The sequence below is a fragment of the Helicoverpa zea genome, chromosome 22 (assembly GCF_022581195.2).
Source record: "Helicoverpa zea isolate HzStark_Cry1AcR chromosome 22, ilHelZeax1.1, whole genome shotgun sequence".
NCBI classification, from domain to species: Eukaryota; Metazoa; Arthropoda; class Insecta; order Lepidoptera; family Noctuidae; genus Helicoverpa; species Helicoverpa zea.
Window position 1 is genome coordinate 2,311,301 of NC_061473.1, and position 17,477 is coordinate 2,328,777.

The 17,477-nt window shown below is 38.2% G+C and overlaps 1 protein-coding gene across 1 annotated transcript in view; it reads right to left on the reverse strand.

The window, feature by feature from the left end:
- The window catches only part of LOC124641586 (orexin/Hypocretin receptor type 1-like), a 146,734-nt gene that overhangs the window by 46,768 nt on the left and 82,489 nt on the right, over positions 1-17,477 (reverse strand). Inside the window, exon 2 of the mRNA XM_047179724.1 lies at positions 7,711-8,283. Coding sequence (XP_047035680.1) covers positions 7,711-8,238 — 528 coding nt within the window. The 5' untranslated portion in view covers positions 8,239-8,283. The remainder of the gene's footprint in view (positions 1-7,710; positions 8,284-17,477) is intronic.

Sequence of the window (17,477 nt, forward strand, 5' to 3'; positions counted from 1 at the left end):
TGCTACGTATCATATCCACCCTTGAATAATCATGAAGAAACTTCTAACAGACTATGTAGCACCTATGTTATGTAGCTTAGGGACGAAATTCAGGTTTTGCATATATCCGACTAAGTCTTAGGAATTAGTCTAACGTTATAACAGAGAAGGGAAACATAATATAAGTAAAGTACTGTACTGAGGGAACTACTTCCCGCAAATGGATTAAAAGTAGCGTATGAATTGCTCAGTCAAGTATAATATCCGCATAGTTAACATTTTAGTAGTTTGTTTTACTTGAGACGCTTTAACCAATAAGCCACGACTACATTACATTAAAAACAGTGTCGAGCACGGCGGCGAGCGCCGTCGGTAGCGCGGCGGTCGGTAGTAGTAGTGCTGCGGATACCTCCCGCTTTATACGTAGAATCTGCCCCGGCGAAGATGGCACACCAACGCTGATAGGCAACCGGTAGTGGCGGATTCGGCGGGGCAGTGAAGTCTTGTGATAGGCTTAGGGCGACGACAGAGGTGAAAAGTGCTCGTCGGCCATTCACTGCATCCGAAACCTTCTCCAGTCGTGGCGGCTCTCCGTTCCACTGGGAATAGAGGGTGGAGGACGAGAGAGTGCGTCTGTGTCTGCGCAAATACTTACGCACTTAAATATTTCACGCGCAACTGACTGCTTCTGGTTACTGGATCCTGATAAAAAAACTTTTTTACAAAAAAATTAAACCGACTTCCCAAAACACTAAAAAGCAAAAAAAAAACTATTTTTAGGTGCATCGGCCTAGAAGTCGGTGTCCAATGGATGTTACTAAGTTAATTTTGCCACCGACTTCTAGGCCGATGCACCTAAAAATAGTTTTTTTTTTGCTTTTTAGTGTTTTGGGAAGTCGGTTTAATTTTTTTATAAAAAAGTTTTTTATTTAAAGCTTTTCAGTGATACGAATAGTTGTCACTATCCATACAAGTGAGAAGTTCTCATCAATACAAAGAATATAAGTCCAAATACGAGGTATTTTACATATTCAGTTGTCGAGTTCCCTCGACTTACTTTCTCTGGTCTCCATCATCAGATCAGCTCCAAACCTTCACTGTTGCAAAGGTCTTGTCAATACAAATAATTTAAGCCCAAACACGAGGTAGTTTACATATTCAGTTGTCGAGTTCCCTCGACCCTCTCTGGTTTCCATCATCAGATCAGCTCCAAATCTTCACAGTTGAATAGTGCTTTTAGGCGTACACCTGAGTGTCAAGTTTTTACCCTATGTATGCCTACAGCTTTCGAAGGTTGCCCTCGATTTCTCAGGGTTTCCATCATCAGATCCTGACCTGATGACTATGGGACCAACTGGCAGCTATTCCGAGTCGAACAAAAAAAGAATCACGTAAATCGGTCTATAAACCTCGGAGTAATCGATGTACATACATAGAAAAAAAAAAAAAAAAAAACATACCGGCCGAATTGATAACCTCCTCCTTTTTGGGAAGTCGGTTAAAAAGACCTGCGGCGATGGGCTGAAGTAGAGAGGTTGGGTGGTGGTGCACACCCGGCTTTGTCTGAAGCCTGCACGTTTGGCAGCCTAAGGAGAGTGGTCGTTTCTGCACTGCACTTGGGACAACAGTGTGGATTGGGCAGCACCTTAGGTGATGAAGCAGCCCTATTTAGGGAGGCACTGCTTCCCCCGCTCAGCCGGGGAGGGGGCTAGAAAAGGTGTCCTAAAAAAATGCTTGTCCCGTCAAATTGGGGGAGTAGCAACCGCGGCTGCTTAGGCACCCCATTACTCGCGGTCGACGTAACAAGAAAAATAAGATAAAAACATCATTTATGACATTTGGCGCATGGAACGTGCGTACATTAATCGATAATGATGGAAACCTTTGCCCGGAGCGTAAAACTGCTGTCGTAGCACGTGAACTTGCTCGATACAATGTAGACGTGGCAGCTTTAAGCGAAACACGCTTAGCTGACCAAGGCGAACTTGAGGAAATCGGCGGTGGTTATACATTCTTCTGGAAAGGAAGACCCCAAAGTGAACGAAGGTTAGCTGGCGTAGGGTTTGCCATCAAATCCACCATCGTAAAAAAGCTGCCAGAATGTCCACAATACATCTCGGACCGCATTATCACATTACGCCTTCACCTACCAAACGACAACTACCTGAATGTGATAAGCGTATACGCACCAACAATGAGTAACGAGGACAGTGTCAAAGATCAGTTTTATGAAGAACTTTGCCAATGCCTTACCAGCATACGTTCAAGCGAACAAATACTGCTGCTAGGCGACTTCAACGCGAGGGTTGGCAGAGATTCTGAGTCGTGGCCGGGCGTGATTGGAAATAATGGTGTGGGCAATATGAATAGTAACGGACAATTACTACTCACACTCTGTGCCCAATTCGACCTCACCATCACAAACACTCTGTTTAGGCTTCGCGACAAATTCAAAACCACCTGGATGCACCCGCGTTCTAAACACTGGCACCTCCTCGATTACGCGATAACGTGACGAAGGGACATCTCCCACGTGCATATCACACGCGTTATGCGTGGCGCGCACTGCTGGACAGACCACAGGCTTTTGGTAACTAAATTGAGACTCCGCCTTCGTGAACCACGAAGACCCTGCAGGGCTAAACCAATATCTCTCAACTTAGATCGACTGGATTGTAAAGATCTTCAAGAAAAATACCAGAAAGGCCTAACAGATGCGCTAGATGTGTTTGATGCCCAGCAAGGTGACTTAATATCAAAATGGAAACAGATCTCATCCACCGTACTGATTGTGGCTACGGAAACCATAGGATACAAAAAACGAAACAACGAGGACTGGTTTGACCAGAATGATAGGGCCCTAACTGAAGCATTCAAACAGCATCGTGCACTCATAAAGCGTAATGAAGGAAATCATAAATCCAGTCAAGAAGTCCGAAGTAGTGGTGATTCCTTAAGGAAATTAACGAGGAAGATGAAAGATAGATGGTGGCTTGAAAAGGCAAAAAAGATACAGTGGCTTGCAGATACCCACCAACTAGGCGCTTTCTATGAAGAAATGCGTAAGTTGATTGGCGTTTCCATAAAAAACTGCACTCCGTTAAGATCCCTAGATGGTTCCCAAAAGCTCACTGCTAAGCAGGATATACTTGATCGTTGGGCAGAGCACTTTAATCACCTGCTCAATGTAGATCGATCAGCAGATCTTGAGCATATAAGGCGTATCCATCCTCTGCCACCGAATGCGTCGCTTGCTGAACCACTATCTTTTGCTGAAGTTGTTCAAGCCATCAAAGAGCAGAAAAATAAAAAAGCAGTTGGCGTTGACAACATCGCCGGAGAACTGCTGAAATACGGAGGGGAGCAACTTCATACTTACATCTGGCAAATTTTTGATCGCATTTGGAACGAGGAAACAATACCACCTGAATTTAAAATATCCCGTATACAGACACTGTATAAAAACAAAGGAGACCATTCCGACTGCAACTCCTACCGGGGTATATCGCTCCTCTCTGTCCCTGGGAAGATATTTGCCAGAGTTCTTCTCAACCGGCTTTTACCAGTCTCCGAAGCCATATTGCCAGAAACTCAGTTTGGGTTTCGACCTAACAGGGGCACCGGCGAAGCCATCTTTTCCATCAGGCAACTCCAGGAAAAAAGCCGAGAACAAGGCCAAGCTTTGTGTATGTGCTTCGTGGACTTAGAAAAAGCTTTTGACTGCGTGCCGAGGGAAGCCCTCTGGACTTTACTGGCAAAATTAGGTTGTCCTGAGAAGTTTGTGAGAATGATTCGCCTTCTGCACGACGAGATGACCTGCTGTGTTACCTATAATGGTGACCAGTCAGAGTTCTTTCCTGTTACCTGTGGGGTCAAGCAAGGTTGTGTGCTTGCGCCAACACTGTTTGCTCTCTACTTTTCTGTCGTTGTCAGTGAAGCGCTCAAACAAACTTCTGCTGGAATCAAAATACGTTTCAGGACTGATGGGGGACTTTTCAACCTGGCCAGATTAAAAGCATATACTAAAGTATCTCATGCTCTTATAACGGAGATCATGTACGCTGATGATCTGTGTTTTGTTACCAACTCTGCACAAGAGCTCCAGAACCTGATGACTAACCTTCAGGGAGTCTGTTGTCGTTTCGGTCTAAAAATCAGTGTTAAGAAAACTGAGGTAATGGCAAGCGACTCTCAAGGAGCTACAGAACCTGTCAAGGTAAACATTGGCGATACTGAGCTGAAGCAAGTGAATACCTTCAAATATCTGGGCAGCACAATTACATCCAAGTGTGACCTTGATACCGAAATAAACCATCGCATTGGCGCTGCATCAGCTGCTTTCGGTAAATTACGAGCCAAGGTCTTACACACACATGATTTGAAGCTTTCGACAAAAATCTCCGTTTACAAGGTCATAGTCCTCCCAAATCTTTTATACTCGGCTGAAACATGGGTCCTCTATCGGAAACATATACGGGCGCTGGATCGATTTCATCTAAAGTGCATAAGAGACATTCTGAAAATCAAATGGTCGGATCGGATTAGAAATACCGAAGTGCTATGACGCGCGAATGTCTGCGGCATAGAAGCGTACCTGATGCGGCGACAGCTCAGATGGTGCGGTCATGTTTTACGCATGGATGATGATAGGGTGGCCAAGCGCATCTTCTTTTCTGAACTCCAGAACGGCAGACGGAAACAAGGTGGCCAGTTCTTACGCTTCAAGGATGTTCAGAAAAGACACATGAAAAGGTGCAACATTGATCCTCAGAACTGGGAGACAAAAGCCATTTGCCGCCCTGAATGGAGAGGCCTACTTAAAAATGCGATCAAAGATTTCGAAGAGCAAAGGAAATCCGCACTGGATGCGAAGCGTGATGCTCTTAAGGCTAAAACACCAGTAGCCATTCATTATAACTACGTGGACGGTATCCTAACGTGCAGCCAATGCTCGCGCACGTTTACACATAAAATAGGGTACTGCAGCCATCAAAGGGCGCATAGAAGAGCTGATCATCCTAGCTCTTCTCTCAATAATAACTGAAAGCAGTCACCATAGCCGAAATCGGCAGGGAAGTATATATATATACATTAAAAAAATACAAACATCTCAATTGAGAACCTGTAGGTACATATTTTTTGGAACTCAGTTAAAAATACCACTCCCAAAATGTCGGAAGGACTAGAGTTTTTTATGGTGGAACTTATATAACTAAGTATATAAAGTTCTAAATTTTTGTAAGCAACTATAAAATTCTAATATCCCAAAATTCCAGAAACACCAAAAATTCCTTTTCCATCAAACTTAGGCAGGAACATTGATTTTAAGTCTAAAAACTTGCTAAATACTTTACCTTTGAACATTTACGAAGATATTTTGATTTCTAATTAAGGAGGAAAGGTTCAATTAGCGTTAATAAAAGTTGGAAACAAATAATGGGAAACTGGGTTTAAAGATATTAACTTTAATATTGGGTAAAAAAGTTCTGTGTACACTTAATGAAGTCTGTAACTTTTAAGCAATTCATTATACTTTCACCTAATTTATCCTCATCATCTCCCAAGCCTTTTCTCAACTATGTTGGGGTCGGCTTTCAATCTCATTGGATGCAGCTAAGTATCTTATCTGTCGTAATATACATATACTAGCTTTTGCCCGCGACTTCGTTCGCGTGTAATAGTGACTTCCGGCAGATTTATGGTTTGACCAATAGATGGCGGTATATGTCCGGAATAAATTTTATTTTTTATTTTTGTATTTCTTTGTAATAAAAACTATCCTATATCCTTTCTCAAGTTCCAGACTATGTCTGTACTAAATTTCACACAAATCAGTCCATTAGTTTAGGCGTGAAGAAAAGACAGACAGACAGACAGACAGACAGACAGAGTTACTTTCGCATTTATAATATTAGTTTGGATTTGGATAATTTAACCGAAACGGGCAGAAGTTCCCACGGAACGCGGGTGGAACCGCGGGTGAATGACCAGAACAGTATATCTGTACTACTATTAAAATAAGGCAAGTACTATTAAAATAAAATAAGTTTGTTCAGTGAAAATCACATAGACAGGTGACAGGCTACTTTGTATGCAAGTTTGTGAACAAAATAATAAGCTTAAAGTGTCAACGTTTCTCTCAAGTCACCTAGGACAGCGGACCCTTAGGTACTTACTATTTCATTGAAAAGTTAAGAATTGCCACGATAGATGGAAGAGGCTGGCTCTTATTTTTAGATCCCTTGCCATATATATTATTTTAATGTATGCATATTTTTTCTATAAAAACGTATACAAGGTGTTGATTTGGATTTGTGCCATACTTCAGGAGGAGGACATAAAATACGTAAATAATCGATTGGAATTACAGTAGACGGGAAATAGCTAATATGCACTGCTTTTTTTGTCATTGTAAAGTCGTAGTATTTCCGAAGTAATCCAATTTTATGAATGAAATTTATGAATTTGCGTTGCGTATGCTTTGTGCTTGCGTTTGTGTGAGGGCGCAGCACAGTTTTGAGTCCAGTAACACGCGCGCTGAGTTTGAAAACGGGTAGGTGACATAGACGAATTTCCGAAAAAAAATAAAATCGTACCAATTTTTTTGTTGATTTGGGTTGAAAATCATTAGTATAATTACGTCCTTGACTATGGCACGGATGCAAATCAACAGCTTGTATAAATAATCAAAAATAAATAGATTATAATTTCATTCAAAATCCGTGTAATAATCGTGCGTACACGATTCTATAAAGAACACAAGATATTATAAGACGAGCAGAGCGTTTTTTTTTTTTTCCAACGGAATATCGCATACGAAAGAGATTGCTGTAAACACGGAATTTGTGTTCAGAATGCAAATATACATTTATTCAAAGGAAATTCAACATCGTTCGTAAGCTTGAAGATTGAATTCTTGAGAGATTTGAACATACACGTGTTCCCTATAAAAATCCTAAAATTGGATTTGATAATAATAGGGCTAATATCTCGAATTGGTACAGAAATAAATCTCTTTAGGAAAGTATAGGCTTCCGTGTAATCACGACTTATGAGAAAGTTTTATTATATTACTCAGAAGGATAAATCATTTATTGACATACCTACTACAAGACGAAGATAAATAGGGAATAAAAAGTACCAAAAAAAATGGTTCAGCCAGATAGGAATACATAGTCAATCACTTGCATTTTTAGTATAACTAATTTGCTTATCTTCTGCTTTTTCCTATGGCATTATAAGACAAGGACATACAGAAAAGACCAGATCTTAGAATCAATTATGTATACCACAGTTACCCGTGACTTTGTCCGCATTTTCTACTAGCCTTTTTACCCATTTAGGGGTTAACATCCCGTCTTAAAATAGCCTTAAAAAGAACCTTGCGTTAAGTCTCCAAACTTTTGTAGTATTAGATATTTCGTGATGAATCACTCTTGGGTTGTGTAGATTTCACTATGATTGTGTGCAAAAAAGTTGGAATAGGATATTTTTGGCAGGTTCAACATGATACTTGTTTTTAAACATACTACAAAATATATAAGCCTTACTACAAAAGCTTAAAAATCTGTTGAACACTTGTCTAAAAAAGCGTGGCCTTATTTCAACGTCGTAATCTGACATTTTTTAGACAAGTGTTCAACAGACGTTTCAAAGTTTTTGTGGTACGACGGCATATACTTTTTGAATTGCAATGCATAGGAATAACAATAGTTCAAAGATGAATCTTACCTGGAAATATAGCAGCATTTTACACAGCACATCTCCTAAGAACCAAGTTTCAGTGACATCCCATAAGACCGTAGCAGGCAAGCAAAACAGAATCACCATAAAATCTGCAGCAGCCAGATTAACTATAAAATAATTCGTCACCGTCCTCATAGAATGATTCCTGTACACGGCCACGCACACTAAAGCATTCCCCACCAATCCTGTTATAAATACCAATGTGTGAGTACCTATCAGTACCCATTCGTAAGTGTGCGGGTAAATGTAGTTATTCAACATTGAAACGTATTCTTCTTTACTTAAGTTGCAAAATTCCTTTTGGCCTACGCATACTTCTGTTGCGTTTTCTTTTGATGGTTCATCAGATGTAGTGGTATTGTCTGGTGTGAGATCTTCAATTGTTTTGTTATATCTTAACTTTGTTTCATTGTTTTTAAAGCCTGTTCTAGATTCTTCTGCATTGATTCCTTCTACGCTTGTGAGGATTATAAGGCCTATGATAAAGATTGATATTTTTTTGACGAAATTCATTTTGAAGATTGTTATTCTGTTTCCTTGTTAGCATTCATACCGGATCTGTAACAAGGAAAACGATGATATTAATAAATTGTTTTTGGTAGATGGATGGTATTATTTTTCATCGATTTTGCCAATAAGCCTTAATGACATTGATGCCAATGGAACAGAACTTAAAAGAAAATCGAGATTTTCATTTTCTAGGTTAATAGCATTTTTTGTAGTTTAAATTCGTTCGTTTTTAATCATTCAAATTGCTCCTTAAGTACAATCTGTTTTATAATCCTAAGTGTACCAGCACACTGCAAACTAAACAGTCGGCTGACAGTTGACCTGATGGTAGAAAAAATATTTTTTTCCCATCAAATTTTTAAGTCGGCTTGATACGGGCTACATTCCTGATCTTTGTAATGTGTGTACTACCATTCATCTTCATACTGATTTATGAGCCCAAACAAACTATCGGCCGACTACAAGTTTGCAGTATGGTATTCTTAATCTCTAACAATATTTGACAGCTACAATAAACTTAATTGACAGAATCCTTGCTACAAGAATGCAACTATATAGTAACATCTGTTCCAATATCTTAGTAATAAAATCTTGTCATGTCAATTTTAATCTCCTTCTGTCGCAGCGAAATAAAATTTTGTCTGTGTGTTGCTATTTATCTGTTTAATTCATGCATTTTTGAGTTAATCTGATGAAAAAAAGAAGAATTTAAATGATTATTTTCTTCGATCTTTGGTGCATTTGCATCTAAATGGCGCGATACACCCGAATCGTTTCAGAGATAATAATTTATGTTTAGGCTTCTGGATAAATAGCAACCTTACATAAGATCACTTCTTAATCAAAAAAAGATTAACCTTATCCTGCTACTAGTTCAGTTGTTTCTTCTCTTAAAACTCATTCTAAAAATATGTGAAAATCCGAGTTTTCGCAGGGTACTCAGGTAGAAGTCATACAGAAAGTTAGTTGTTTACAAATTGACAAATGACGTGAATCGAGAGAGGTTCTTTGATCTCAACAATAAAGAAGAAAATTCTTATTTACTTTAACACACAATAAAATACAATGGATAGTATGTTTCATTGAATCTCCGTTTTACGGGCAATTTCACTATCCATAAATAAGTACCAGTCAAACTGTGACTTAATAATTATATTTCAAGTCAAAAGACGCCACAGCGTCTTTTGTCTCTATTCGCGATATACTCGGAACTTGCTAATCAGATTGTCGCTTTTCATCTGTTTTACTACATCATTAGCTTTTCTTATTGCTCAACTGCGCCTATTTTCATTCAGATAAGAAATAATGGTTAATTTCTTGCTTATTGGACTTTTAAAACCCGTTTTGCAGGATAATATTTTTCAAATCAATGTACCTACCCCGTTCCTAAGATTAGCTTAATTCGGATTGATAATACATATTAGTACAAGTTTCATACCCGAACGAAGCCCTGGTAGGCTGCTAGTTTCATTTATGTATTAAAAAGCATATAAACGTTAAAGTCTGGTGCCAGCAGATAAAGCATTTTCAGAAACTAAGACAAAGCCTTTAAAGGCATACAAAAGTACTTTGAAAATGTTTTTTCTATCTCTGCAGACAAAATGTTGGTGTTACAAAGTCTGTGAATGTATGAATGAACTTTCTAGACGTGTTTATTTATCGTTTGTCTTTCTGTGTGACTTCAGTTACCTAATTTTAAAATTAAAATGTTTATGAGATCTCAATATGCTGTGAGTTCAAGCGGTTTTTTTAACGACATCAAGAATCATCAAATCCTCCCGCTGTGGGTTAGCAGCGGTGAGGGAGTGTCAGACTCTTACTGACTAAAAACCGTCGTGTTCCGTCGTAGGCCTTTTATTTACCAGAGCCGCGGTAACTCTTTCGAACAATCCCGCAGCCCCGGCAGGCTTTGGATTTGCTGACATCTCTTTGAGGAGCGCATGGAAACACGCGCGCCGCCGACACGAGTCTGTTGTGCAGTTCAAGCGGCTTGACGCTAGCTTATTCTTTGAATTGTGCCTCTCTCTCTATTGTGTGATACTGTCCTCCATTCGATTCTTTTCAGTACCTATTATAACTACATCATCATCTGCCTAGCCTTTTCCCAACTATATTGAGGTCGGCTTCAAGTCTAACCAGATGCAGCTGAGTACCAGTGCTTTTACAACGAGCAACTGCCTGTCTTTCCTGAACTCAGTTACATAGGCAACCCGATATCCCATGGCAACATCCGTGACGACTGCCAAAGATATTCAATAACAGCCGGAAACTACCGGTTAACGTGCCCTCCCAAAACAAAGAACTCAGAAAACAAACAATGTATGTACCTATTGAGTCATCTTTTTCACGATTTTTCTGTTTGTCTAAATAAAGAAATATTCATTGCTTTTGAATTACAAAAGTTTAAGATTATTAACAACATCGCCACAGCTGCCATCTCACAGTCCAATCACTCTCAATAGAAAGTTCTAGATTTCTAGGAAATTACTTGTCCTAAAGTTTCTATACGTTTAGGTTAATTACTGGAGTGATCCGATTGCGGAGTCAGAACTTTCAAGGCCTTTGAGAATTCCAATATAGACTGATAAGTAAGTTTCCTTGAATACGTAGGTCTGTATCTATAAATAATAATTTTAATTAGGTATTATGAAGCCGGAGAGTTTGTTTTCTTGTCGTCTAGTCTGGTAAAAATCTTCCAGTGTTATATTTATTGGTAGGCTACCATTTTTATCGAGAAAGATTACGGGCTACTTTTTATCCAGATGCACCATGTAGGTATTACGACACGCGGGTGACACCGAGACCAGATATTGTGCTGGTAATGAAAAAGATGTGTAATATAACATCTAGTACTACTTCTTAATATAAAACCTGGGCCTTATTATTGCATGAAACCCATGTGACACCATTTAAGTTTATGTAGACCAAATATTAATAATCTCAGCATCTACAAAATTATACCACACCAGAAACTACCGGCAGTTTCACCTCCGTCCTGTAGAAATTACTTCGCCCTACTGTATAAAGAGTAGCCTATACTGCCGTGCTACCGAAAAAGGGCACAACTAACATTTTTTATCAAAATGAGTTATATACATATTCGGAATCAGGAAAAAAAGGCCTATCTGCCTGATTTTTTGTGAATTTTTAGCTGCAAAATAAACAGAGATAGCGTAAGCTTAAAGGGCACAACCTCATCACTTTTTAAGTTTTATTACAATAAAAAGGCATATTGTATGATGTGACTTTTATTTTACCTTTTTACTATCGATATATTTAATGGAACGAACATTTTGGCAATTAATGTAGAAAGAAAAGTCACAACTGGCAGTTATGCCCTTTCTATTTACCCCTACGCTAATAAATGTTATATAAAAAAGGCACATCGGCGTTATGAATTCATTCTAATATTTTCTGCACCTATATATTCATTTTAAAAAATTACAATGAAAAGACACAATTAAGAAAATATGCCTTTTCATCGTAAATTTTACTAAAAATTTAACATTGAAAAGGCATATTTGGTTATATGTGCCTTTTCAACATAATATTGCTCCTTTCTTGTTATTTTTTATGTTAAGTTAAAAAGAATTATGCTAATTATTAAATATATCCATTTAAATTAAAATATAAAATTGCTATCGTTGTGTACATACCAAAAAAACACAATTTTTTACATTTTATCAATTTCGAAAAACACATTTTAAACGTGTTTTTTTTAACAAAATTCAAAAAATATTTTAAACTCGATTTTCTCAACATTTGTAAAATGTTAGTTGTGCCTTTCTTAATAACGACGGCAGTATAGGCTTCCTCGACAAATGTCTAACACTGAAAAAAAAGTCTAACCGGACCGGCTATTCCTGTGATTAAAGCGTACAAAAAAACAACATACATTATAGCTTTGCAAGACAGTATGTACTAAGTATAGATTTCATTAAAGGCGAACGGCAGATTTCGTACCGCATTTTTTTTTTTTTGTTGTTCAGTTATAGAATTTGTACCAATTATTAAGGCTACTAAGCCATTTATTTTCATATTAGTGTAGTATTTTTATAACTCCGGATTAATTAATTATATATACCCATTAAAAGATTAAAGTAATTCGAGGCTCAAAATCATCATCATCCTCCGAGCCTTTTCCCATTCATGTTGGGGTCGGCTTCCAGTGTAACCGGATTCAGCTGAGTACCAGCGCTTTACAAGAAGCAACTGCCTATCTGACCTCCTCAACCCAGTTACCCGGGCAACCCGATACCCCTTGGTTAGACTGGTGTCAGACTTACTGGCTTCTGACTACCCGTAACGACTGCCAAGGATGTTCAATGACAGCCGGGACCTACAGTTTAACGTGCCATCCGAAACACAGCCAATGGTGTCTAAGATATACTTAGAAAATACATACAAACTTTACAATTTACATAACTTTTAAAATTATAAATAATTTAAAAAAAATAGAAATAACAGTAAATATTATTAACCAATCACATATACCTTAAAATGAATAATTATTGCGTACTATCTTAATAATTAACAATTTAATGATATAAATTATTTTCACCATCAATATTTTTTTGTATTGGCAATTATTTTATTGACAGGTAACGAAAATCGTTCAGTCTCTGTTCAGTTATTTGCTGTTGATTGAGAGACAAGCTAGGTAGAACATTTATTTTATTACCATAACAATGTTTAATATGTTTATGTACCTAGGTAGAATAACCTACATGGGTACACTGTAGTACATAACCTTAAAAAAACAAAACTGGTTATAACTTTTACTTTCTAAAAATGTTCTAAAAATCTAAGAATTTACAAAGGGCTTGTCTATCATATTACCCACCAATTAAAACAAAAAATATCTCAAAACACGAAATTTTATTAGCGGTACAAAAGTCCCATACAAGCCTGGCATTCGCCTTTCTTCAAATGCCCTTAAATTCATTTAATTTATCTAAACCGCTAAAATTATAGAAAACATTTTCGTATACAAAAGAGCAAAGAATTCTAACGTTTTATGTCTGTTCAGTCATTACCGTTGTAATGGAAAATGTCGACACAAACCATAGAGGAAGGAAAGATAGCGGAGATGCTATAAGGAAGGTAGATCAGGCGCTTTCTTGTAGGTCACGATAACGTTGCATACCGTAGCTAGGCGTGATCAGTTTCTAGAACGAACGAGGCGTTCAGGTTCCGTGTCAAATCAAAACCTCAATAATTGGCCTTGATTTTATTTCGAAAATAATAGGCGGGTTCCATAGAAGGCGTGTAAGAGCGGAGCTTGTAACATTCGTTGTCGCGCTACTTTCTTAGGAGATTTTGCGTTATGACATCTCCGCTAGTCATTTCGTTCTCCATGGCACAAGCATTATTTAAATTACATTGGAATTATTAATTATTCTTTCCACGTTTATACGAACGTTCAAGTATCTTCCACAATGGGACTTACAGCAATAAATGAAAAATATGCAAATACCTTTTGTATGGAGTTTTTTTGCTGAAATGATAAATCGTGTTTCTTAAAGCACAAAATATATTGTGCTTTTAACGCGGAAGAACTCGTCACGACAATACGGTCTCCCATCCACAGACCGACCGTGAAAAGCGTTGCTTAACCCCATGATGCACTTAGCCACGAGTCTCTTCTACATAAACGCCCATTTTTCTTAAAACAACTGTTGACTTTGAGAATGCAACATGGTAAGACCGAACGTGAAAATTCATTGTACCTAAACAGTTGTTAAAAAAACTGCCGTTTAAGTTTTCAGTGAACTTGGGCCTAAGTGTAGTTTTACAAGCTAACCATGCGCTGACCTTTAGCACAGACAAAGGAACGTACATACATAGGTAGTTGATACGACCTCGATGGCGCAATGGTCACCATGCCGGACTGCCGAACCTGAGGTCCCGGGTTCGATTCCCGGCTCGGTCGACATTTGTGTGATGAGCATGCTTGTTAGCCGTGGTCTGGGTGTTACAATATGTATTCATAAATAAGTATATATGTAGTTTATCAGTTGTGTTAGCACCCATAACACAAGTTAATTAATAACTTACCATGGGGCTAACCGACCGTGTGTGAAAAGGTGTCCCGACATTATTATTATTATATACCACATATTACGTAGCGTTTTTAAGTATTGTGACTAATGGCCGGTTTCTGAAGACCTATTCACTCTTGACGGAAAATGGATAGATTTAATAAAACGCCGGTAAAGGCCGTCAGAAACCATTTATCATTGAGTTTCATACACAGGCGGGCCAGCCAACGTTTCGCTTTGTTTTGCGGTCGCCTCCTACATTGCTTTGACACTAGCAGATATTCCTCAGAAACGGTGTTAACCACAACTTTAAGTACATAAATGATGACACTGAAACCAGGTAATTTTGCCGTGCTAAATCTGATACGCGTAGAAAAATCGAGGCGTATAAGTACGACAAAATCCGCTCGCGACCAAAATGGTAGAAGAGAGGCCAAGAATACTAAGAAACTTAAATAATTATAATTTTGAGGTCATCCGTATTCTATTATACCTATGTGGCGATTTTATCTTCTTACACATAGATTCACAGATTCATATGATTTACTATTCAGATTCATTGATATTCGTAATTATTCAAATTCATTGCTTCAAATCACTAGTGGAAGTCATTTGCCATCGAATGTGAAGACTGTTCTTGCGGACACTTTTTGAACAAAAAAAGCCTTTTAAAGTACTATACTAGTACTCAAAGGCAATAAGCAACTTTTTTCCAATAATAAAAAAACAATTTCTCCATCAGTCTGATACTTATAACTTTGACCTTATAAAGTTTTGTTATTACCTAACAACAGTTGCCCTCTACAAGTGACATACTCATACGAGTATAAGAAAGGCCTTTTCGTCTTTCAAAGAGCTATTGTATGAACGAGACCTACGGCACTAAAGGGGTTTAAAAATGACGAATCCAACATATAGGTATGTACATATTGTGTATTTATACAAAATATTATATAATCATAACTGAAGATATACTTAGGTACATAGTACTACTCCTGCACATAGATAAAAAGAAGGTATATGTAATTTTAATTAATTATCATCATCATCCTCCGAGCCTTTTCCCAACTATGTTGGGGTCGGCTTCCAGTCTCACCGAATTCAGCTGAGTACCAGTGCTTTACAAGAAGCGACTGCCTATCTGACCTCCTCAACCCAGTTACCCAGGCAACCCGATACACCTTGATTAGACTGGTGTCAGACTTACTGGCGTCTGACTACCCGTAACGACTGCCAAGGATGTTCAATGACAGCCGGGACCTACAGTTTAACGTGCCATCCGAAACACAGTCATTTGGTGTCTCAGCTATACTTAGAAAGTACATACAAACTTAGAAAAGTTGCATTGGTACAAAGGCAAGTACTTGCCTGACTTGGAATCGAACCCGCGCCCTCATACTCGAGAGGTTGGTTCTTTGCCCACTAGGCCACCACGACTTTTTTAAATATATAATTATAATAGGCTTTAATACCAACTTTCATCAAATTTCGTTAAGTCATTTTGGCATGAAAGAGGAATTAATTCCAAATATTGATGCATACCTACTTACAAACGCATTTACTTATAATATCAGTAGTTTTTACATAGAAAATCTTTATTTGTTTACCTTTTAAACCAATTTAAGCTATGTAAAAATTATTCAAATTACTATTTTTTCCTTTACTCGCTTTACAAACAAAAGTGATTTCACGAACCGTTCACGGTGAGATGCGCTTCAATACAAAATAACCGCAGATACGCGAATAACATGAACATTATACATATAGATAACATCATAAATAATAATTCCGATAACAGAAACATTGTTTTTTTCACGTACGTTTACACTCGAGTGCAAGGAAAGTCGTGGTGAGTAAGAGTATCCGCATACTGTAAACTTTTTAGTCGGCCCACAATTGGTTTCGGCACTTAATAATTACGGAGATGTATTAGAAACGCATAAAACAACCTATTGACCTATTGTAACACCTTGTATGTAAAAGTATTCAATCCCTACTTCCCTATTAATATTATAAATGTGAAAGTAACTCCGCCTGTCTGTCTGTTACGCTTTCACGTCCAAACCACTGAAATGATTGTAATAAAATTTGGTACAGAGATAGAGTTGACCTTGCGAAAGAACATAGGATAGTTTTTATCCCGGACTTTTGAAGAATTCTCTTGGAAACGCGATATAACCGAACACTACGCGGGCGAAGCCGCGGGCGGAAGCTAGTTGCAAATAAATCCTTTGACTTTGAACAACGATCAGGTATTTGACCGGTATCAGATCAAATAATAACTTTGATTTAATTCACTATTTTCTTTAAAAAATATATTTTTCCAACCAGTGGGCCAACAGTCGGCCGATTGTTTAGTCTATAGTGTGTAGGTAGGCTAAAAGAACCAACCTCTCATGTTTGTTTGTGCATGTTTGAGTGTGTGGGCTCGATTCCAGGTCAGTCAAGTACCAATGCAATTTTTCTCAGTTTATATTTACTTTCTAAGTATACCTTGGACGCCTATCAAATTAAAGGTGAAGGAAAACATCTTAAGAAAACCTGGACTATAAAGTCTGAAATCACCAACCCGCATTGAGCAAGCGTAGGGATTAACGCTTAATCCTTCTCTGTGTGAAAGGAGGCCTGTGCCCAGCAGTGGGACGATAAAATGGCTGAAAGGATGGGTGTGGGTTAAAGTGTTTTTATTTTCGAAATAAATCTAGTTGGTCAAAGGTTAGATGACACTATCTCGGGTTTATTAACACATTTTGTGCAGCAAAAAATCCTATAGCGCAATTTCAGGTCTCATCAATTGTAGCGGTAGTTGTCAATTGTTTCACGTGATATAGTGAGTACGAGGGTGAACGAGATCTTTTTAGGATTCCGTAAACAAAGGGTAAAATGGGACCGTATTACTAAGACTTCGTTGTCTGTCTATCTGTTCGTCAGTCTGTCTGGCTGAATCTCATGAACGGTAATAGTTAGATAGTTGACATTGTCACAGGTGTTAAAGTATTATTGTTGCCGCTACATTAACAAATACTTACTGTAAACTATGCCATTCGCATGTCCATTGTGCCCTGAAACTTGCTAGCGGGAGGACTTAATGAGCGCATCCGGCTGTGCTCTCGCTGTGGCGGCATATGGGGCTGACATAGTGTAGTCTCAATATATGACATGTCATCGACACGAAAGAAAGAAAGAAAGACTGTAAACTAG